This window comes from Callorhinus ursinus, unplaced genomic scaffold, assembly GCF_003265705.2.
Source record: "Callorhinus ursinus isolate GAN/ISIS: 27379988/994484 unplaced genomic scaffold, GSC_fseal_2.0 scaffold10, whole genome shotgun sequence".
Taxonomy (NCBI): domain Eukaryota; kingdom Metazoa; phylum Chordata; class Mammalia; order Carnivora; family Otariidae; genus Callorhinus; species Callorhinus ursinus.
The window spans coordinates 60,150,105-60,173,753 of NW_027397072.1; the positions used below are offsets into that span (position 1 = coordinate 60,150,105).

The 23,649-nt window shown below is 39.8% G+C and overlaps 1 protein-coding gene across 3 annotated transcripts; it reads left to right on the forward strand.

Moving 5' to 3' along the window:
- Positions 1 to 292: 292 nt before the first annotated feature.
- FAM161A (FAM161 centrosomal protein A) lies at positions 293 to 22,556 on the forward strand. Of its 3 annotated transcripts, XM_025868711.2 has the most exons (7): positions 315 to 625; positions 8,769 to 9,007; positions 11,163 to 12,326; positions 12,686 to 12,853; positions 14,649 to 14,748; positions 21,460 to 21,614; positions 22,048 to 22,556. In XM_025868711.2, the coding sequence occupies exons 1-7, from the start codon at positions 434 to 436 to the stop codon at positions 22,184 to 22,186; spliced, it is 2,157 nt and encodes a 718-aa protein (XP_025724496.2). In that variant the 5' UTR covers positions 315 to 433; the 3' UTR covers positions 22,187 to 22,556. The 3 variants fall into 3 exon arrangements, 2 of the variants coding, with proteins under 2 accessions (XP_025724497.2, XP_025724496.2); XR_012379807.1 differs by lacking the exon at positions 14,649 to 14,748 and having other exon boundaries at positions 293 to 625; positions 22,048 to 22,183; XM_025868712.2 differs by lacking the exon at positions 12,686 to 12,853 and having other exon boundaries at positions 302 to 625.
- The last annotated feature ends 1,093 nt before the right edge of the window (positions 22,557 to 23,649 follow it).

Here is a 23,649-nt window from a genome sequence, read left to right on the forward strand (position 1 = left end):
GTTTCTGAGATCTCCACACAATAGCATCTCCTGCTTTCCTCTGCCGCCGCCTTCAACAAACGTGTTATTTCAATGAATGAAAATGCGCTTTTTTTCTACAAAGCGAGTTGTTTCACTGGTATAATGTGAGAAGTGTGCGTTTAGGCGGTGATGCGCGAAGCTGGCGCAGAGATGCCTTGTTCTGCTCGCCAACCCTCTAAACCAGCAAAGATTCAGTACTCACTCCCACTATCCAGGAAGCGCCCATCTCCGGTTTCCCGCGGCCAGAAGGGAGTTTGAGTGCTTTTTGGCCCCTTGCGGCCCCTGTAGCGTCCCTAGTTACTAGGCCCCTAGTAACCGCCCGCCCTAAGCCAGGAGCCGCCGGGTGGCCTGAGTCGGCGCCAGCTTCCCCGCCCTGGGCCGGCGCGGGCGCTCAGGCCTCGGCGGCGCGCTGATGGCCGCCTCGCACCGAGCGGCGAAGCTGGAGGCCTCCAGTCTCCAAACCCCGGAAAATCCCAGCACCGGAGCGCAGGTCGCCCAGTACGAACGCGAAGACCCTTTAGAGGCCCTGGCGGCGGGGGCGGCAGCTGCGACCTTAGAGGAGGAGGAAGAAGAGAAGAAGGCGGTGCTGCCGGCGCGGGCGCGGGTAATGCAGGGGCGGGACGTAGGCTGGGGCTGGGTGTCCGCCGGGTGCTGGCTGAAGGCTGGTCTGCGTCGCCGCTGGGCTGAGGGACCGGCTAGGAAACACGGCGCCCTGTCCAGCTCCTCCCTACCCAGTAAACCTGGCCCACCACCTTCTCTCTGCCCCCACGGAAGATACTCAAAACCGAGGCGTTGGAAAATCTTTTAATTTTTAACAAAGAGATTGTAAAAATTTCTTGGAGAGCATTTATTTCTAGAGAGTATAAAGTACAGAAGTTTACTCCTTTTGCTCCAGCATCTGTTGGAAGTAGTTACTGCTTTTTCTTTTCAACTTGGGGAAAACTGATGTCGATATACCCCATAGTGGGTAGCCCATAAAACTCAGGTGAATCAACTGTGCTGTCGGGTGTGGTTTATTGTCACCTTCAAGTCTTGGTTATTAGTGCATTTTAACACAACATTGTACATGAGAGGCGGTGTTTAAAATCGTTTAAGAGTTCAGTGGGCAGATCATACACACATGCAGAGAAGCAAATTACTGAGGTTCCAGTTTCCTAAACGACTCTTCAGGGTGAGAAAGCCTTTTCACCGATCAATTTTCAGTGTCAAATGTCGGCAATTTTCAGTGTCAAATGTCGGCAATTTTCAGTGTCGTGAACACCTGCCCATCAGGTAGAGGGCTGAGTCTGCCATCTACTCTATTTACTTAAAAGATGGGAACAGTGAATTTTAACTAGCAGTGTGCAGATACAAACCTCCTTACCCCCAGTTAAGGATTCTTTTTTTTTTTTTTAAGATTTTATTTATTTGACAGAGCACAAGCAGGGAGAGCTACAGGCAGACGGAGAGGGAGAAACAGACTCCCCGCTGAGCAGGGAGCCGGAAGCGGGGCTTGATCCCGGGACCCCGGGATCATGACCTGAGCTGAAGGCAGATGCTTAACCAATTGAGCCACCCAGGCGCCCCTCAGTTAAAGGTTCTTAATACCATTTGTCCAAAGCTTCTCTGATACAAAACACTGTGGTCTGTGGCTAATAAAATCACTGGATATTTTGGAATTCTACCCTTTTTACACTAAGACTGTTGATGAGAAAATCTGTAGCAACCCTTTTATGGTATTTCACCAACAGACAAACACCTTGAGGTCCTCCAGAGTAAGGCAGATTGAGACCCTGAACATGAACCAGGGTCAGAGTCCTGGGAACAGTTTCATTCATGATAAAGTTTCTCCACAACCCAAATCTCAGTACCCGACAAAGGAGGCAAAGTGATACAGGAAAAAGATTTTGAGTGGAGGAAGAGGATTGGGAGTCCTGGGTTAGGATCCATTCTCTGCCATTTGCCAGGTGATATTAAGATGTAACTTTCTTCATCTCAGTTTCCTTATATGTAAAAGAACTGTAATAAATGTCTCTCTTGTCTCACCGGGATATTAGGAGAACCAAATGAGAAAATGTGTGTCATATCTAAAGAACAGTTTATATAAATTCATAATAATAGTAACTGCCAGTGAGACTGTCATTTGAACAACTCACCCAAAGATTAAATAAATCTCCTTTGGCTTGCTGCGCTATAGGAGTCCGTCATTTCTGTAGTGGCAGGCATACTTCCAGAGTGCCCTGCTAAACTGCAAATTTGTATTAGAAATTTAGTACCTTAGGAGACATTAGTTTATCTGATAACCTAGTTTTAAAGGAACAGGATCCTACCAAGCAAACAAAAGGGAGCTAAGTCTTATGGGTTTGACACTGTTCTAAGACTTACCACATTTGGAGGATCCACAAGCAAACCTGGATGAGCTGCCACAGTAGACCTGATAGAGGGTACTGGTTAGAGGACGAAGCCCTGAAAAGGCAGGAAAGGGTGCAGGAGCCAAGCTTGTCTTCTTCACAGTTTGTCTTGGGTCTCTAACTTGATTTTTATTTTTTTATTTTTTATTTTATTATTTTTTAAAGATTTTATTAGAGAGAGAGAGAGAGAGCACAAGTAGGCAGAGCTGCAGGCAGTGGGGAGAGGGAGAAGCAGGCTCCCTGCTGAGCAGGGAGCCCGAAGCGGGGCTCGATCCCAGGACCCTGGGATCATGACCTGAACCGAAGGCAGCCGCTTAACTGACTGAGCCACCCAGGCGCCCCTCTACCTTGTTTTTTAAAGATTAATTTGTCTCAACTTTGTCATCTATAAAATGTAGTAAGCTCAGATACTATATGCACCATACAAGACTGATTAGAGGGGCGCCTGGGTGGCTCAGTTGGTTAAGTGTCCGACTCCTGATTTCAGCTCAGGCCTTGATCTCAGGTCTTGATCTCAGGGTTGTGAATTCAAACCCCACGCTGGGCTCCATGCTGGGCTCCACCCTGGGCTCCACGCTAAGCATGGAGCCTACTTAAAAAAAAGAATAAAAAGACTGATTAGAGAACCAACTGTCACAGTAGGCTCCTTTGGGTCCTTTGGTTTGTCAAAGCCAACCCCATCCCCCTCTTGAACACACCCCTTGCAGGACTCTGAGCCCATACTGGGCTCTGAGGCATGTTCCTTGAATCTAGCCTCAGTTGAAGATAGCACTCCATAGGCCTTGTTATGTGGTTGATGATAACATGGGTAAAGCAATATTCTTTAATTCACAGTTAAAGTTTCACTGACTTTCCTAATGGGGTAACCTTTTTCAACAAATATCAAGCAGTTATTAAGTGCTAGTTACTGACTGTTCATTCAGTTGTGGGTGAAGCAGACATAGTCACAAAGCTTCCAGTCCGGTGGGGAAGTTAGATAATACAAAATGAATAGTCAAATGATTATAAGATGAGAAATGCTGGGAAAGGAATGAACAGGTTTCTATGATTAAAAAAAGAAGTAGCCAGGAACCTACTTAAATGAATTAACATTTAAGTCGATGCCTGGTAGATGAGAAAGAGCAACCATTTGAAGACTAGGGATAGAAGAAACATTCCAGGCAGAGGGAACAGCATGTGCAGAAGACCTAAGATAGGAAGAGAAATTGCTTTGTGTGATTGAGGATCTGAAAAGAGAGAAGGTGGGGGAGAAAGGAAGGTGTTGGAGAAGGAGACGAGGTTGGAGAGGTTAGCTGGGCCAGATCATTCACGACCTTTAAGATCAAGGTAAGGGTTGTAGTGTTATTGTTGGTACAGGTACAGCAGGAGGTCCTTGAAAACTTTTAAGAGATCTGACATGTTTCTGTTTACATTTTTAAAAGATGACTGATGGCTCTGTGGAGAATGGTTGGAGACTTTGACAAAGCAGAAGGAAGGAAATTGGTTAGGAGGCTGTTGCAGTAATTCAGGGGCCAGTGGTGGTGTCTTGGTCCTAGTCCAGGAGAGGTGGCAAGAAGTGGACAGATTTCTTTAGAATGGATAGGACTTACTGTTAGATTGGATGCGAAGGCCAAGGAAGAGGAAGAAATCAAGCATGTTCACTCCCTGTTTTCTGGTTTGACCAGCTGTATGAAAAGTAATGCCATTTACTGAATTGGGGATAACTTGGGGAGGAATAGGTTTACAAGCTGGGTGGGAATCGGGGTTTCAGTTTTGGGGGGGTTTTTTTGTTTGTTTTTTCTTTTAAAGATTTATTTATTTATTTTAGAGAGCATGAGCAGGAGGGGGAGAGGGAGAGGGAGAGAGAATCTCAAGCAGACTCCACGCTGTACACGAAGCCGAAGCGGGGCTTGATCTCACGACTCGGAGATCAGGACCTGAGCCAAAACAAGAGTCAGACGCTCAGCCAACTGTGCCACCCAGGTGCCGCAGGGTTTCAGTTTTGAACATGGTAAATTTGAGATGCCTGTAAAACTACTAAGTGGAAATATGTAGGAAGGAGTTGGGCCTATGAAACTGTAGTCCTGGGGTCTGGACTATAGACTTCTATCTGGGAGTGTCTGGCATTTTTAAGACAATGGGAATGGATGAAGTCATTTATGGAGAGAGTGTAGAGAAAGAAGAGAAAGGGCCTAATATAGAACTCTGAAGAACCTCGCTTTTAAGGGGTGTCTGGCTGGCTTAGTAGGTGGAGCATGGGACTTTTGATCTCAGAGTCCTGAGTTCAGGCACCATGTTGGGTGCGGAGCCTACTTAAAAATATATACATTTTTAATAAAAAAAAAAGATTCCTGGGTGGCTTAGTCAGTAGAGTGTCTGACTCTTAGACTCAGCAGGGAGGCTGCTTGAGATTCTCTCCTTCTCCCTCTGCTCCTCCCCAACTCACTTACACTCACACTCTCTCTAAAATAAATAAATCTTAAAAAAAAAAAAAAGAATTAGTGTTCAATAGTCAGGTAGAGAGGGGCGCCTGGGTGGCTCAGTTGTTAAGCATCTGCCTTCGGCTCAGGTCGTGATCCCAGGGTCCTGGGATTCAGTCCCACATCGGGCTCCCTGCTCAGCGGGAAGCCTGCTTCTCCCTCTTCCACTCCCCCTGCTTGTGCTGTGTCTCTCTCTGTCAAATAGATAAAATCTTTAAAAATAAATAAATAAAATAAAATTTCAAATGCTACAAGGGTGCCTGGCTGGCTCAGTCAGTAGACTATGTGACTCTTGATCTCGGGGTTGTGAGTTTGAGCCCATTTTGGGTGTAGAGATTACTTAAAATCTTACAAAATTTCAAATGCTACAAATAAGGCCCAGGTCCTTTTTAACACTTCTCCACCCAAAAAGAAAATCTGACACCCCCCCACTCCCCGCCACTGGTAGCCACTGTTTTGAAACCAATATATAGTCTTCTGGGTTTTTTTCTGTTTCCTGTATACATAATATTTTAATATATGGTCACATTTTATATATACATGTTATTCTGCAGCTTGTATTTTCTCTTACATTTATTGGGTTTATCCATGTTAGTATATGTATATCTACCTTATTCCTTAGAAATCTTTTCAATGCAAAGAAGTTTTTAAATAAAAATTCCAGAACTACCGATGATACTACATAGACAAGAACACATATAATAATAATGAGTGCTGGTTACTAATGAAGCGACATGTGCTGGAAGGAGTCATTATCTAAATGGGTCAAGCCGATCTAGGGAAGATTATCCTCTAATCTGGTGGCTACATGTACAACATTCCATAGAAAGCTGACAATTAAAGGGAAAGGGTGCTATTTTAGGTTCTTGGAAAATAATGTCGGCCTATGTTATTTGATTTACTAAATATTTTCTTCTGTGTGGATATAATTAAAGATGACATTAGAATTGGAAGTTGCTTATTAACCATTCACCTGTTTTAGATAAAACACTGAGAGATCACTTTATCTGAAAAATTAAAAGTATTAAGCTGAAATGGAATGGATACTGTGCAAAAGTCAGTGCCTAAGTTTTTTGATACCTGCGCCATCTCGTCAGAAGCTGCTCATCCTTCTATAACTTTTTCAAATAGTTTTTCCAGGTCCAAGTACATTTTATCCTTTTTGTGAAAATGATTGTTATAAGGCCTCCTTTTAAGTGATGTTCTAAAAGAATGAATGAAGAGCGTACGGATGCTTTTGCCAAAAATAGTTCTTTGGAATATCCTCCTGGTTTTAATTGTAGTTTTTGGAAAATAATCCCTTTCCTTAATACTGAGTAGAATATAGCTCTTTAGGGCAGCCAGTATTTCTTCAAAAGATTCAGTCCTCTGTGAGGGAATACCTATCTTCTTCCCCCTGTGGAAACTTAATATTTTTTTTAGCTTATATTCATTCATCCAACAAATATTTCTTGAGTATTTGCCATTGGCCAAGAGCTTTCTAGGCACTGGGAACACAGCCATGAACAAAGCAGACAAATCCTTGTCTTTGTGACACTTCCTTTTTGGTAGGAACAGGCATACAATACACAAATAAGTAAAGTCATGTAGAATGTCAGTTGGTGGTGAGTACTTATGAAAAAAATAAAGCAGAAAAGGGTGGCTGACAACAAGTGGGGGGAGAGGTAATTCAAATCAGGTAGTCAGTGAAGACCTTATTGAGGAGATAACATTTTTTTTTTTAAGATTTTATTTATTTATTTTGACAGAGAGAGGGAACACAGGCAGGGGGAGTAGGAGAGGGAGAAGCAGGCTTCCTGCTGAGCAGGGAGCCCGATGCGGGGCTTGAACCCAGGACCCTGGGATCATAACCTGAGCCGAAGGCACTTAATGACTGAGCCACCCAGGCGCTCCCAAGAAGATAACATTTCATTAAGACCTGAAGGAGTGAGAAGTGGGCCGTGCAAATATCTGGAGGAAGAGCATTCCGGGGAGAGGGAACAGCAAGTGCAAAGGTCCTGAGATGGTTTTGCTGATTCTGTGAGCATTGGAAAAACCGCAAACTGGAAGCAGCTGCTGCTTCTAGAAGGAATTGCTGCTGCCCCGGGGAAGAACCATTGCTGGGGAGACTCAAGCAGACAGAGAACTAACAGGAAGGAATAAAGTCCCTTTCTCTTCCAGCCTTGCAGTTTCCCTCTAGTCTTACCTTTGGCAGAGCCTAATGGAGAACAGCCGGCAAAGCAGAAACACTCCGCAGAATCCCATCCCCAGCATCACATAGTAGGGGCTAGATGGGTGGCATTGTAGCCAAGAGACAATAGTTTAACACCTGGCGCACCTACTTTACATGTCATAAAATTGATGTTCAGAAGGTAAGGGCCCATGTCGAATGGCTAAGAAGGGCAGAACCTAGGCTTGAATGAGAATGCTGACACCATGCCTGTAATCTTTCTCCCAAGGCATGACAACGCTCCAAACTGAAAAGTTACTTAACTTCCATATGGGTGTTCCTTATTGAAGGGTTATAAGAAAGCTGAAACCAGGTAACCAGTGAGTGGTTAGGAGCCAGTAGTTAAATGAGAGATGGGAACCACTTCCTGCTTGCTCCCCACATTGCTTTATGCATTTTACTCTCCTCTTATCCTGCAACTTTGTGCACCTTGCTCCCCACCATATTGTCCGTCCCTTCTGCTTTTACTAATGTCATTTAGCTTAATCTGGTAGTTTATCTGGAGTATACTTTTCCTTCTGCCCCCTACACTCTTTCTGACCCCCCAGATTCTTCCATTCTTTGACTCATCTCAAATAATCACCTCCTCCAGGAAGCCTTCCTTTATCTTCCAAACTCAAACGAAACTAAAGCTCCTTTTGTTTGAATGCCCTTGTCACTTCGTCTTTGTATCTCTCCTGACCACTTTCTCCTTCATATCAGTGCTCCTCTCCCTGCTTTTTTTTTTTTTACATTTTATTTATTTGACAGAGAACAAACAGGGGGGGGGGGCGGGAGAGGGAGAAGCAGCCTCCCTGCTAAGAAGGGAGCCCGATGCAGGACTCGATCCCAGGACCCCGGGATCATGACCTGAGCCGAAGGCAGACACCTAACCATCTGAGCCACCCAGGCGCCCCATCATCAGGTTTTCATCTTTCGTTGCTTCATTCTCCCTAGTCAACCTTATCCATGTCCAAAGCTGTACCTGTCACTTCTGTGTGCACTGGTACATGCCATGTCTCCCTCTCCAGCCCAGCCTTATTACCAGCTCTCCACATACATTCCCCCCTCCTCCTCCCCATTTCCTGGACATCTAGCTGCCCTATTATCCCTTCAAACTCAGTGTGTCTAAGACAGAGATTAATTTCCTTTCCCTAAAACACTCTTTTCCACTGTATTCCTATATTGATGCATGGCAGCACCACCATCTACCTAGACAGCACTCCCAAACAGAAATCTTTTTACTTTCTTGCCCACAACCGAAGCCATTATCAAGCTGATACTTCAGCCTCCTAAATCTCCCAAGGCAGCCTCCTTGCTTTTGTCCCTGGCATTGCTCCCTTCATTTTGCCTTTAATATCTCTAACTCAGACCTTTGCAATAGCCCATTAACTACTGCCAAACTTACCTTCCTTCACTCTTTCCCACTTGCTACGAGAAGACTCCTTCTGAGCATTACTATGTCACTCCTCTGCTCACATCCTTCAACGTTCCTGTTGGCTATGGCCTGGCCACCTGGGCTCTTGGTTGGGGCCCTTGACATTGTACATAGTTCACAAGTAACTTATAATCCATTATGTGTATGTAGCCTACAAGGAACATATAACCAAATTAAGTGTACACTTTAAGAAGCAGCATTGGGAATTGGTGTCAATTTAATTTGTCTTTCAGTTCTAAACACCATATGACAGGTTTTTTTCCTCTTACCAGGCTGATTTTAATACCAACATTTCTGAGGTGGATGAACAAACACATATAAGCATTGAGGACTTTGTGGAACTTTCTGATATATACCACTCTAATGAAGAGTATTTTAGGAAGCTAGAAGAGCTGAAAGCTGCCCACTTGGAAACTATGTCAAAGTTAGAGAAGATGTACCAGAATAAATTAAATTTAAAAGAAGTTCAGCCAGTGATCATCAGGGAAGAAGCTTCTAGTGTCTCTTCCAGGTGAGTTTGTACATAACGTTATTTGTGGGCTGTAAAATGTATTCTTAAAAGTGCAGAACAAAACTATTTCAGAATATTTTCTCTCAACTATCCCTTTGTACTTTTAATGATATACAGAGGTTGGATTTTATTCGAAATGTGTGATGGCTTACCCACCAATGGCTTCTTGTTTTGAGAGTCATTTGGTGGTCATTTAGTCTTTTCTCTCTGACCTGCCACTCATAGAACTATAGATATGTATCAACATATTTAGTCTGGGCCACTTTTAAATTTTTATTTATTTTTATTTTTTTAAAGATTTTATTTTTAAATAGTCTCTACACCTAATGTGGGCTTGAACTTAAAACCCGAGATCAAGAGTTGCATGCTCTACCAGCTGAGCCAACCAGGTGCCCCTAGTCTGGGCCATTTTTAAATGATAAATATTAAAATTTAATTTTAAAACCCTTTATATTATGTGGATTAACATGAGTTCAGGGGCACCTGGGTGGCTCAGTCAGTTAAGCATCCTATCCTTGATTTCAACTCAGGTCTTGATCTCTGGGTTGTGAGTTCAAGCCCCATGTTGGGCTCCATGCTAGGCATGGAGCTTATAAAACAAAACAAAACAACAGCAACAAAAAACATGAGCTCATTAAAAATATAAAGTGCTCCCGCTCTTGTATCTCAAGAGTGTACTTTTTGCTTTGATAAACTTTCCCGTTTCTGATACTCAAAAAAATAAATAAGTAAGTAAGTAAATAAATTATACTACACACACACACACACACACACACACACACACAAAGAGTTCAGGACTAAGATATAAATCTGATTCAGGTTTTCAAAAGAGTCTGTAATTTCTGGACCCATTTCTGCTATGAACTCTTTGTTTTGAAACTTGAGGCAGGTCCCTTAACTCATCCAGTTGGTCAATGCTAATTGTGCATCTCCTGTGTGCCAGAAGTTGCCTGGGCACTGAGGAGTCAAAAATCAAGATGCCCAGGGTGCTGGGTGGCTCAGTCGTTAAGCATCTGCCTTCGGCTCAGATCATGATCCCAGGGTGCTGGGATCGAGCCCCACATCGGGCTCCCTGCTCAGCGGGAGGCCTGCTTCTCTCTCTCCCACTCCCCGCTGCTTGTGTTCCCTTCTCGCTGTGTCTCTCTCTGTCAAATAGATAAATAAAATCTTTAAAAAAAAAATCAAGATGCTCTTAAGGAGCTCAAAGACTAGCTGATAGCCAAAAATTGTGATACAACATGATGTAACAGTGTTTTGGAGACAGAGGAAGAAGCAATGGATCAATCATTGTCATGGTGTTGGTAGAGGGACGCAGGCAGGAATTTTCTATGGAACTGTCATATCCAAGTTCAGTATTAAAGGAGGAGTAGCTGTAGCAGATGCAGGAAGCAAGGAGTGGGCTTCTAGGCAACAGAAACCATGTGTGCAGAGGCATGGTGGCATGAGAAATCATGGTGTATGAGAGGAACTTCCTGTGGTTGGATATGACTTAAGATTGGTAACTGGAGGTAGAGAGGGGCAAGAGGTGAAACAGGAAAGGTAAACAGGGACTAGTCTTTTTTTTTTTTTTTTTTAAGATTTATTTATTTATTTATTTATTGGAGAGAGAAAGAGTGAGCAAGAGACAGCACAAGCTCGGGGTAGAGTCAGAGGGAGAGGGAGGAGGAGAAGCAGATTCCCCACTGAGCAGGGAGCCTGACATGGGGCTTGAGCTCAGGACCCTGGGATCCTGACCTGAGCCAAAGGCAGACACTTAACTGACTGAGCCACCCAGGCGCCCCAGACAGGGTCTAGTCTTGAAGGACTTTATAATCTAGACTTTGTTACAATGGCAAATCATAGAAAAGTTTCAAGAAGGGGAGTGACATGACGAGATGTATGTTTTAAGATGGTGACTCTGGAAAACATGTGGGGAATTTAGTAGAGCTTAGCCACAAGGAGCCTCTGTTGCCTCAGGTTCCCCTGTAAAAAGAGGGAGTTGAATTAGATAATTTATAGGCATCTCTTAGCTCTATTCTAAATAAAAGTGATAATTATAAGGCCTATCTACCCAGCTCCTATCTTCTAACTAATTATATCTTGATTTTATAGTTCTTAATTTTTATATTTGGTCACACGCAACTGAGAGTGTAACTTAATTATTCTTCTCTTTTAGGTCTGAATCAGAAAAAAACTATCACCCTATCTCGTTAATGACATCATTTTCAGAACCTGATTTAGGACAGTGTTCCTCCTTGATTATGTCTTCCTCTGAAGATGAGTTGCCCAACTCAGAAAAAGAGTATCCTGAGAAAAAGAGGATGATGAGCTATGCTAAAGAACTTATCAACAACATGTGGACAAACTTCTCTGTTGAAGATTATATTCAGTGTAAAGATGCTGATTTCCCAGCAGTTGAAAAAACAAAGAAGAAACGAAGAGAATGGGTGCCAAAGATTACAGTACCTGAGCCTTTTCAAATGATGATTAGGGAACAGAGGAAAAAAGAAGAGAACATGAAATCCAAATCAGATATTGAAATGGTACGCCAGCTGCTCAAAGAACAAGAAGAAGAATCAGAGTGTAAGAAAAAATTCCGAGCCAATCCAGTTCCTGCATTCGTCTTTCTCCCCCTTTATCATGACATAGTCAAGCAAAATGAAGAACGCAGGAGATGTTTGAAGGAAAAAACCAAAGCAGCTCTTTTGGCCTCACAAAAGCCATTTAAGTTTATTGCAAGGGAGGAACAGAAGCGAGCAATCCGGGAAAAGCAGTTGAGAGACTTGTGTAAGTCTAAAAAGAAAACAAATCGATTTAAGGCCAGACCTGTACCTCGATCTACTTACGGCTCAACCTCCAATGAAAAGTTAAAAGAAGAAGAGCTCTCTAGAGACATTATGACGCAGCTGAGAGCCCAAGAGCTTTTACAGAATTCATCCCCTCTGCCTTCTAGGTCAGGTCACAGAAGCTGCGCTCTGAGGAAGCTCAAGTATCCTGAACAGGCTGAAAAGTTGAAGTGTAAACACAAGTTCAGATGCCAGACTGCTGATTTTGAAGGCCTTCCTGAGAGATACCAGAAACACCTCTCAGAACAGAAGTGTTCAAAACTCCTAACCGGCCGTAAGCCATCTGATTTTCATGCGGCTTCCAATGCATCCACTAAAAGAGAGAAAATGTTGGCAGACATTGCAGCAGATGTAGAACATTTAGAAGAAACGTGGCCTAATCTGTCTCCAAGGCACAAGTCATCAGGAAGAAGTGCAAGTGCAAAGCCTGTGCCTTGTAACTGCAACCCTCCAATGCCCACAGTATCTTCTAGAGGCCGAGCACAAGCCACGAGGTAAATGACTAGGATGTAGTACCAGCTGACTCATGGTTGCTAAAACAGTGTTTGTAGCTCTATTGATTTTATGCTGGTCAATTTGAAAACATGAAGAAATTATATTTGCTAATATATTTTACTATATTAGATAGAGCATTTTGCCAGAGGGTGTCCTTCTAAGAAATGAATGTATTTTCCAGTTTATGAATCGTGAGGGATAGAAAAGATTAGTTAGCCTGTTGATTTCCTGTTTCACAAGTCAGAGCCTTCTCAAAAGGTTGCCTTTTTTCAACGTTTGTATTTTCCCATGTGAAATCTTTGCTAAACAACATTCTCATTGGCTTAAAGGGAACTAAGCCTTAGTTTGTTGCCCTCAGGAGATCACTTGAGGAAAAGAAAATGTTGGAAGAAGAGAGAAATCGGATCCTAACTAAGCAGAAGCAAAGAATGAAAGAGTTGCAGAAACTCCTGACAATCCGGGCTAAGGCTTATGACTCACATCAAAGTTTAGCTCAAATGTCTAAATCCAGAGTCAAATCTCTCAGGTACCATAAAAGAATCCTGAACTTCTAGATCATTGGTTTTCAAACTTTCTTTTTTAATCAGGGGATATAATATGTGAACAGATTAATTAGTATTTTAGTTTCTGGGTTCAAGTTGCTATCACTTACACTCGACGTACACACGTGTATACCTTCACACTCACCTCACCTCATGGCGAGGATCATAATGCCGTGTTGATGAACAGAAACGTTTTATATCGTGGCCATAGTTAATAGTTGGGTAACTGCATGTCAGTATGTAATCTTTTCTTTTTCTTTATACTATTTTTTTTTTAAGTAGGCTCCATGCCCAATGTGGGGCCTGAACGTGACATGACCTGAGACCAAGAGTTCTATGCTCTACTGATTGAGCCAGCCACAGGCCCCTTCTTTATACTATTTTTGATTGTACAGTACAATATTGAGAAAAATCTTTTTTTTTAAGTTTTTTATTTTAATTCCAGTATAGTTAACATTGAAAAATCTTGATTCATACGGATAAAGCTCTTTTTTAATAGTTTGCCATGTAATCTCAGAATATTCTTCAACAAAGAGATCTGTCAAAGACCTTTGTTCTAAGGTCTGCATGAAATCTGATATCGCAAATTAACACATTGATGTCAATTAACACCAATTATGTGATGTGTCAATTAACACATGTATCAGTGTTTAGTGGTGTATGTTGCATTTCATTGCAGTTTTAATATAAATAAATATAATATAAATAAAAATATTTGCAGAACCCCTTCACAGAACACTGGAATTCTGTAGTACAAAGTTTGAAAACCAGTGTTCCAGAGGAACATTTTTCTGTAAAATTGTTAATGTTTAAGTAGGAAAATATCTCCCCCAAAGCTGGGTAAGTAATATGATTTATTAATTTTTAATCTGATTTATAAGTAACCCCCCAAATTTATATTTGCTTTTAATTATGAGTATTCCTTTTTAAATACATAGTATTTATAATAAGTATATTCCTTTATAATGTATATTATGTTTATATTCCTTATAATGTATATCAGTGTAATTCATGATGGAGAAATTTGATGGACTTGAACAAAAATTTTTTAGAAATATACTATTCACCCTAAGAAAGTAAACTGGATTTTTCATAATACCAATTTTGTGTATAATTAAGCATAATTATCTTTCTATAGTACAATTATTTTCTCTAATCCATGAAATCTTATTATCTTAGTAGAGTTAGTATGTTTTACATAGAGGAAAAAGCATATTTTAATCATTATAGGATCTTGTGCAAATAGTAAGTACATTTACTGTGAATTTATGTGTTTTGGTTCCTTTTCCTCTCTACGTTCTATTCCCTTACTCCCTATTTTCCCCTGACCTCCTCCCATTTAATTAACTTTGCCACCAACCTATGGGAGATCTCATTTAGGGGGAAAAAGAAGAGCAGGGTCTTGTTTTTCAGAAGAAATTCCTTAAAGAGAAGATATCTAATTTGGACTAAATTTTCTTGGTTTTCTGCACTTAAAATTGAGTCAAGAGGGCATTTATTCATCTCTCCAAGCCAGTTTAAAGCGTTTTTAATACATTATGTCTTAAAAATTTCAGAAACATCAGAGTATCCAGACTGTTCCCAGGATGTAAAATGTGTGCTCTCACAACCTAGGGTTTTTTTTCTGCATTCCATAAAAACTTACCAGTCTAGGAAAGGAATTGTGGTAAATTGTAAGCCGTGCTCGTAATTTCATTTCTGATTTGTCATCTAAGCTAATTGTTATATATGTAAGTTATTATTTCTTTTTAAAATTCCATTCCTTCTATTTGATTTTAGAAAAAGTGAAAAGGAAAGGATGAGAGAGTACCGACGAGAACTAGAAGAAAGAGAAGAAAAATTAAAACACAGGCCACTACTATTTGAAAGAGTTGCTCAGGTTGTGTTTGTTGGAATTTAAGAGCTACAGTCAGCTTCTTTTTTTTTTTTTTTAACATCTCTAGCTCCTAACTTACAGTCTATTTTTCTTATATGTTATATAATTTATTGAGACATATTATCGTTTCTGTGACAGCTTCATCAAATCAGTCCAGGAAGTTTGTGCTTAAATCTGAACATCAAATCTTGTTGAGGCAGCATGGCAGCTTGATACAGAACATGCTGCTAATGCAGTCATAGTCAAAATAATAGTTTCACAACCTGTTTCTCGTGGCTGGTCTTTTTTTTTTTTTTTTTTTTAGTACCAACTTAGCCATATATTAAGGTGAGTTTTCATGATATGATTTGGAAGTCCTTGAAGAATTAAAAAATGAAACAAAATGTTAATGGAATCAGATTTATTTCTGCCAGGTTTTTTTTTTTCAGTTTTATTGAGATATAACTGACTTAGAGCACTGTAAATTTAAGATGTATAGCATGTGACTTGACATACATATATGACAAAACAATTACTACCATAAGTTTAGTTAATAGCCCATATGTCATATAGATACCAAACTTTTAGGATTTACTAAAATCTGAGCTTTTAGGATTACTCTTTTAGCAACTTTCAAATATGCCATATAGTGATATTAACTACAGTCATCACGTTGTACATTACATTCCCAGTATTTATTTATCTTATAATTAGAGGTTTATACCTTTGACCACCTTCATCCAATTCCCCTGGTAACCACAAATATGATCTGTTTCTCTGTGAGTTTGTTTTGTTTCTGTTTTTAGATTCCACATATAAGTGAGATCTATAGCATTTGTCTCCCTTGTCTGACTTACTTCACTTAGCATGAAGTCCTCAAAGTCTATCCATATCGTTGCATATGGCAGGACTTCCTTTTTTATGGCTGAATAGTATTCCTTTGCCCATATACCAATTTTCTTTACCCATTCATCTTTTGATGGATACTTACGTCTTGGCTATTATAAATAATGCTTGGCTATTATAAATAATGCTTCAGTGAATGTGGGGGTGCAGATATCTCTTCAACATAGTGATTTTGTTTCCTTCAGATAAATACCCAGAAGTTGGATATGGCTGGATTGTATCGTATTTCTGTTTTTAACTTTTTGAGAAACCTCCATACTGTTTTCCATAACGGCCGTTCTATTTTACATTCCTACCAGCAGTGCACAAGGGTCCCATTTTCTCCACATCCTCACTAGTATAGCATTTGTTATCTCTTGTCTTTTTGATACGAGCCATTCTAACAAGTGTGAGGTGATACCTCATTGTGGTTTTGATTTGCATTTCCCTGATGATTAGTGATGTTGAGCACCTTTGCATGTACCTGTTGGCCATTTGAATATCTTCTTTGGAAAGATGTCTGTTCAGATCCTTTGCCCATTTTAAATTGGATTATTTGTTTTTTTGCTATTGACTTGAATGAGTTCTTTATATATTTTGGATATTAACCCCTTATCAGATATATCATTTGTAAATATTTCCTCCATTCAGTAGGTTGCCTTTTCATTTTGTTGATCGTTTTTTTTCAATTTTTTATTGTTATGTTAATCACCATACATTACATCATTAGTTTTTGATGTAGTGTTCCGTGATTCATTGTTTGTGCATAACACCCAGTGCTCCACGCAGAATGTGCCCTCTTTAATACCCATCACCAGGCTAACCCATGTTGATCGTTTTTTTTTAAGTGAGTCTATAATTTTCATTCTTACCTACAACTGCTGAAAGGACTTCCTTTTCATTGGGAAAATAATTTGGTCCTATGGACAGTGAGTCCTGATTTTACTAAATTTATAGTCGGTTTTACAATCTTATCCTAAGAGATACCTACCTGTCCATTTCGCATCATCTTCTTTGTACTCACAAGGGAGGTGTTCTTGTGGGTGACATGGCTTAACAATAGAATCACTGGAGGTTACAGGTGCTGTGTTGGGAATTTCAAGCTGTTGCATTTGGAGCTTCCTGCCAGCGTTATTGGACAGCCCTTCTCAATAATGCGCTGAGGACAGGGACAGGTATTATAGGTGAATTTATATATTCAATCTCTCAAAGTTATGGGAACCCTTTACTTACAGATTTGGATATAATTTTATGTGATGCTTTTCATTGTAAAGGGTGGGTTTCTTTTTTTAGTATCTTAGTTTCAACTTTAGAGGGAAAAATACAGAAAAATTCTGTATTAACCTAGCAGAAAGTGATTGACTTTTAGCTCAAAGTAGTTATTTCCTGCTCCCACCTGCAGGCTCTTATGTCTGTTTGTCTGGTGGTTATATCTACGCAGACTTCCCACAGACATCTTACATTCATCTTGCCTCAAACTAGATCTTCCTCTTTGATTTCCTGTTTTGGTTGGGCCACAATTTTGGTGACTGGGAACCACTTTTCCTACCTCTTTCAGTCGCCGCTGAGAGACCTGACAAGTTTTCTTCCCAAATAATTTTTGGATCTGTCTTTCTCTATTCCTGATGGTGAAATGCTATGTGAAGCCTCTCTTGTGTCCTCTCTGAGTTGTTGTAATGGTTTGACTGGTTTTTCCGGCCTTGCTCTTTGCAAAGCCACCCATTATATTTTCACTTTGCCGTTCCTGTTCCCTTGCCAAAATGTTAATCCTGGGTAGGTAGTAAATAACCTCTGGTGACAGTGACAGTCATGCATTTTCACTGATTCTACTCGTTCTCATTTTCAATGAATGGTATCAAGAGGTCTTGTCACTGACTTCTTCAAACAGTACTTCAAAGTGGGTATTCCTGTATTACAGAGGAAAAAGCTGAAGTTCAAAGAAGGTAAGTAACTAGTAAGGTTTACAGTTAGTCAATAATGGAACTAAGATTGGACCCAAGTCAGTCTGCTTCCAAACACTTAAGATTAAGCTGTCCAGCTTTCTCCCAGAAGATAACGCTGTGAGTCTTAGCATAGTGTATAGACCTCTCTACACTCTGATCCCTGTTAACCTCTAATTGAGTAGATTCTAAATTCTAAACCAAATTATTCAACCACAGCACTCCCCCAACCCCCCCACCATGGACACCCTTTACTTTCAGACCGTACCAGACTACGAGTTTCGAACTTGAAATCTTTATTCATGCTATTTCTGAACACTCTTAGAGCCTCTTCCTGTTTTTCCTCCTGATCTTTCAAGTCTTTGTATAAAATCACTTGCATTGTTTCCCAGGTTGGATTGGGTGCCATTTCCTGTGTTTTTCATTACCCTCTGCATACCTCTGTCTTCACTCCTGCTGCACTGTGTGGGCATTAGCTGTTTCAGGATCTCTGTTCCCTTCTAGCTAGTTACTTTTAAAGGTTGTGGTCAAATCTTTGTATTCCCAATACCTAGCACCTAGGATAATGTCTGGCACAGAGGAGATGTTAATAAACATTTGTTGAACCAAAACTGAACTGTCAAGATCAAATTAGCCAGGATAATGACCTCTTGTTTTTTTTCTGGGATTAGCTGGGGGTGAGAGCGCTGAGCTGACCTGTTAGTGATGAGTCTCAGCCTGAGTAAGTAGTTGTGCCTTGCTGTGAATTCCTGCTTCCAAGCACCAGAGAAAGTGAGGCAAAATAAGCAGCGTGTGTGAAATTAAACCCCTAGAGAAATTTTAAATGTTGAAAACATAGGTCAGTTTCACAGCTGACTTCTACTTTTGCCACTTCTGGCCCTCACATACGCTGGTCCCTTTTCCAAAATCACTTTTCTCTCTCCATATATTCCCCCTTACCTCCCATGAGGACTTGTTACAAAAGAAGTATTCAGTAATTGAATAAGTGAAAGAATTACTATAAATGAAACTTATAGTTATGAAAAATAAGTAATTTTCCCTCTTCAAATGAGGGCACTGATTGTAGACAAACTTTCATCATTGCATGTTATTTTGGTTTCCTGAAGAAGCAACACTAATTTTTTTGTGATCTTTGATAGTAAAATAAAATAATCATAGTTATTTTGTTTTATTTTTTTTTTTAAGATTTTATTTATTTGTCAGAGAGAGAATGCAAGCAGGGGGGAGCGGCAGGCAGAAGGAGAGGGAGAAGCAGGCTTCCCGCCGAGCAGGGAGCCCGATGTGGGACTCGATCCCAGGACCCCGGGATCATGATCTGAGCTGAAGGCAGCTGCTTAACCGACTGAGCCACCAGGCGCCCCCATACAGTTATTTTAATTGTTCCTCTTATCTCATAGTCTGTGCAATTCTTTGCATGGTAAAATGCAAGGAGGAAATGTTTATTTCAATTAAGAATAATTATATACTATTCACTTTGATATAAAATATTAAAAGGTAATTCTATGTATAGAGTGACTGGCAGTGACTCACCATTGCTTTGGTTTTGTTAACATAAATTAGTGCAGTTTTTTCTTTTTTTTTTTAGCGCAGTTTTTTCTTGCAGTCTGTTTTCTGTGACTATTGCTACTAATTAATAGCTGTTATTTAATACATACACTCACAACTTTGTGTATTATCCATTTATTAGTATTAATTGTGATCTTGCTGCTGTTGAGTTACCCTCTAGCAGAGTAAGCCTCTGACCCGGGACAGAACAAACCATGTTGTCCTGTTTCTTGGAAATCACAGGGTTTATTAATTGAGTAGATTCTAAATTCTAAAGCAAATTCAAATGAAGACTTATGAGCACTGACTTCGGCATTTTAATTTCTTTTATATTTAATTTGCTTGCATCAGAATATACTGTTCTTAATGCATTTAGAGTTAGGTTTGGGGTTTCTTTATTCTGCTTTACCATCTTTGGGGCATAGTTCTTATCTTCTCACTTTGCCATGACTTTCAGGTCCTCAAGGCTTGTGTGTTGGTGTTCATAGCTTCTGGATGCATTTTTTTTTTAAGATTTTATTTATTTACTTGAGAGAGAGAGAGAGTGAGAGAGAACACGAGCAGGGGAGAGGGAGAAGCAGATTCCCCGCTGAGCAGGGAGCCTGATGCCAGACTCGATCCCAGGACCCTAGGATCATGACCTGAGCCAAAGGCAGACGCTTAACTGACTGAGGCACCCAGGCGCCCCTCTGGATGCATTTTTATTAACTTTTCTAAAAATCATTTTTATTCATAGTGGGTGCATTTTAGCAACAGTTTGAGTGTGTTTTCAGTTTTCCAGAGCTTCAGGAAATCACTGGTGATAGTTTATCCATTGTAATCAGTCTTTGCTATTTTGGTTTCTCCCATGAAACACTAGATGCTATAGTCCCTCATTTTGCTGGAGTCTCTAGGTTAGGCAAATAAACATCTGACACCTGCATTGCTGAAGTCAGGTTTAAGCTACCTTCAAACTCCGGGATGAGCAGTACTACTTAGAGAAAGCAGCATGGTGCAGTGGGAAAGACCCAGGAAATGGTCAAGAGACTTGGTTCTGCCACTCACTATCCTTGTGACCTTAAGCAAACTGCTTAACCTTAGTGGCAGTGGGGAGTGTTTTGGTTTCCTTATTTGTTAAATCTGGGGGTGACACTGGGTGCTCTCCCACACCCTTTCCAATATGGGTGCCATTGGTGGACTGGAACTGGCCCATTCCAAGTCACCTTGCTTCAGCTGGAAGTCCAGATGGCAATTCTTGGCCCTATACTCATAGGAGGTAAAAGGTGACTAAAGCTGAGGCACTAGTGTGAACCCCAGTCATCCTGTGACCCTGGAAAGCCCGTTTTCTCAGGAACTGTGATGACTCCTGTCTTGCTTCAGGTATGAGAGGGTCATCACAATTTCACAGGTCCCAAAGTCAGGAAACAACATTCTGGAGACTTGAACCGAGTTCTAAATTCTTGTTCTTTTTGCTGTATCCATTGATTCCTCCAGAGTAAAGATAACAACAATGATGAATTTATCATCTTTGATGGATTAGAGATATGGCATGTAAAGAATAAAAATTACAGTAGGTACATAAACTAAAAGAACCCTCTGACAACTCACAAACTTATTTTCTCCCTGATTTTTCCAGATAGTCTTCAACAGTCATAAAAGTGTATTTTTTTAAAAAGTATATAAAACAGGTATAGTATAAAGAATAAACTATAGGCCAAAACTCATGTGGCTACTACCTAGGTTAACAAACAGAACATTGCCAGCACCCCAGAAACCCTTTGTGCCCTTGACAGATCAAAACCCTCTCCCACTCCCCTAGAGGTAACCACCATTCTAATCTTTGAAATTAGTAGTTCCTTGTTTTTGTTAGTATTGTTGTTTGTGTTTTGCAGTTTTACCATCCTATGTACCTATCCCTACACAGTATAGTTTGGTTTTACCCATTTGGGGACTTTATGTAAATGAATCATACATACTATATGTATTCTCTTGTGTTTTGCTTCTTTTGCTTAGTAGTGTGTTCATGAGATCCATCCATATTGTCATGTACAACTAGAGTTCATTCATTGTCATTGCTTTATTTTATTCTGTTGTATGAATAGACCACTATTCATCCTATTGTTGAGAGATATTTGGGTTGTTTCCAGTTTGGGGTTGTTCACAAACAGTACTGTCCCGAGTATTTTGGTACAGGTCTTTTCGGGCACATATGTAGGAGCTTCTCTGCGTATATGCCTGGGAGTGGGATTGCTGGTCAGAAGGTCTGCATACAGTCAGCCAACTGTGATTATTGGATTTAACTTTCGCTGGAGCTTTTAACCCATACATTTTTAATGGAAATTTAAAATCTTTTGTTCTCCTCTAAAAAGGTTTGTCTTTCCTATAGAAAAATGCAAGAATGGCAGCAGAAAAGCATTATTCTAACACCCTAAAAGCACTAGGACTGTCTGATGAGTTTGTTTCAAAGAAAGGCCAAAGTGGAAAAATAATTGAGTACTTCAGCAATCAAGAGAGGAAGAGTTTCACTGAAGATAAAGAAAGGTAACATATATGAGTCTAAATGGTTTACCTTTGAAAAAATTCTTACCTGCCAGAAAGCATAAAATTCTGTCCTATATTTTTAAAAGATCTTTAAACCTAACAAAATGCATGTGAACTGTTGTAAAACATTGATATTTTAACACGTGGCACATTCAAAATATTACATGGTGATAAAGTAAAGCAGAATGATTTAACTTTCTGACTGACATAAATGATGTAAATAATAAGATGCTTTCAAATGAAGTTTAAAGAGTCAATCAAGGTTTGGAAATAGATTAGTTCCCAACTGGCACTTTTGTAGAGTTTTCTTGATAAATCAGAGCTCATACACTTGAGGAAGGAAGACTGCATGATGGCATACGTTGCAAGGGGTTTGTTGACCTTTAAACCAAATCATTTTTCCTTTGAAAGATTGATAAATTTCTTCCTCCAGCTTTGATGAAGAAGAAAAAATAGAAGAAAGAGAGAATGGGGAAGAAAATCATTTTACTGATACAAACAGCCAGGATTCTTACAAGGAAAAAGAGGAAACCAATGAAGAGAGCAGAGAAGAGAAATCTGTTAGGGGGTAACACGGACTCAGCGGGTCGCCTGTCTGTGCCTGTGCTGTCAATGGCAGCCTCAGGCCTTAGCATCCGTGCTTGTGGTGTTAAGAACATCCATGAGAGCCCTCCGATAGGTAACAGGGCTCTTGGGCAAAGTCATCTGTAGCCTGAAAAGGCCAAGTCCAGCCGAAAGGCTGTTGGGTCAGTTAGAGTAAGGCTTTGCCTAGTCAGGTTTTTTAATCGCTCCATATGGTTTGCAACTTTGACCTTACTTGTATTTTTTAAAAAAGCATTTGAGAATCATAGTTGTCACAAACTGATTAGTTATAAAAGTATATGTTACTTCCTTATTTGGGGTGGAAACAAATGGCATGGCATTGAGAGCAGAGAGAAGTATTAGCTTTTGGTGATTTGAAAAAATTTTTCTGGCAAGTCTGAATCAATAAACATCTTTAAATTATACTATTTGCCCATTCTTTTCCCTGCAATACATCTCACAGAATGAATCCTCACACTTGTCGTACTGGGTATTTTAAGTTTCTTATCTGAGCCATTTTTGTAAAAAGTAATAAAATATAGAAAAAAAATAGGTACTTAAAATTTGTGTTCATTTCTGCACTGTTTGCTGTTAAATTATCCACACTATCATGACTTTTTCTTTTTATCCCTAGTTTTATTCCAAATTATTGTTGATATGTAAATTATTAGAAAAGTTTTTATACCAGGTTTTTTTTTAACCCTCTGTATTATGACAGAAGTAATTATAAATATCTGAGTTATAATCTTAATTGGGGGTAAATATCAACACCGTTGTATATATGATGAAATTGTGCATAATAACTTGTCAGAGGCAAATCTCTAAAGTAATTCAGATTTAACTCTTTAATAGTAGACCCAGATGTGCTCAAATTTTTATACATTATTGCAGACATATTTTGTCTTTCTGTGCATGATGTATGAATCTATCATTTTTCCTCCTTAAGCAAATTTTTGTTTTAAAAATTCAAACCAGACATAAAGATGTGATAGGATAACACATTTTCTTTTCTAAAAACAACTTCCTTTAAAGAGCATGAACTAATTAAGGTGTTTTATAATAGCAGTGTTTCCCAGCTGGAAATTTATGCTTTACATTAAGAAATAAGGTGATTTTTCTCAAGGGCACATGTTTCCTTATAATTCCTTCCTACAGTTTGTGTTAAAACTGTTTGTCACTATAATGAGATTGTAAACTCTTTGAGAGTTGGCACCATTTTAAAATTCATCTTTGTATTCCTTTAATATTTTGCACCAGATTGTGCATATGGTAGGTACTTAATAAAGGCTTGGATGAGTAAGTAGATGAATATGGTTTTTAATTATAATTATTTCAAAATGAATACACATGGGATTAAAATCATCTCCCTTCTAATTTTTTGAAAGCCTGTGAAATACAATCCACAAATTGTAATATTTAAAACAACACTTGCTTCCAAGGATTTACTCCTCAT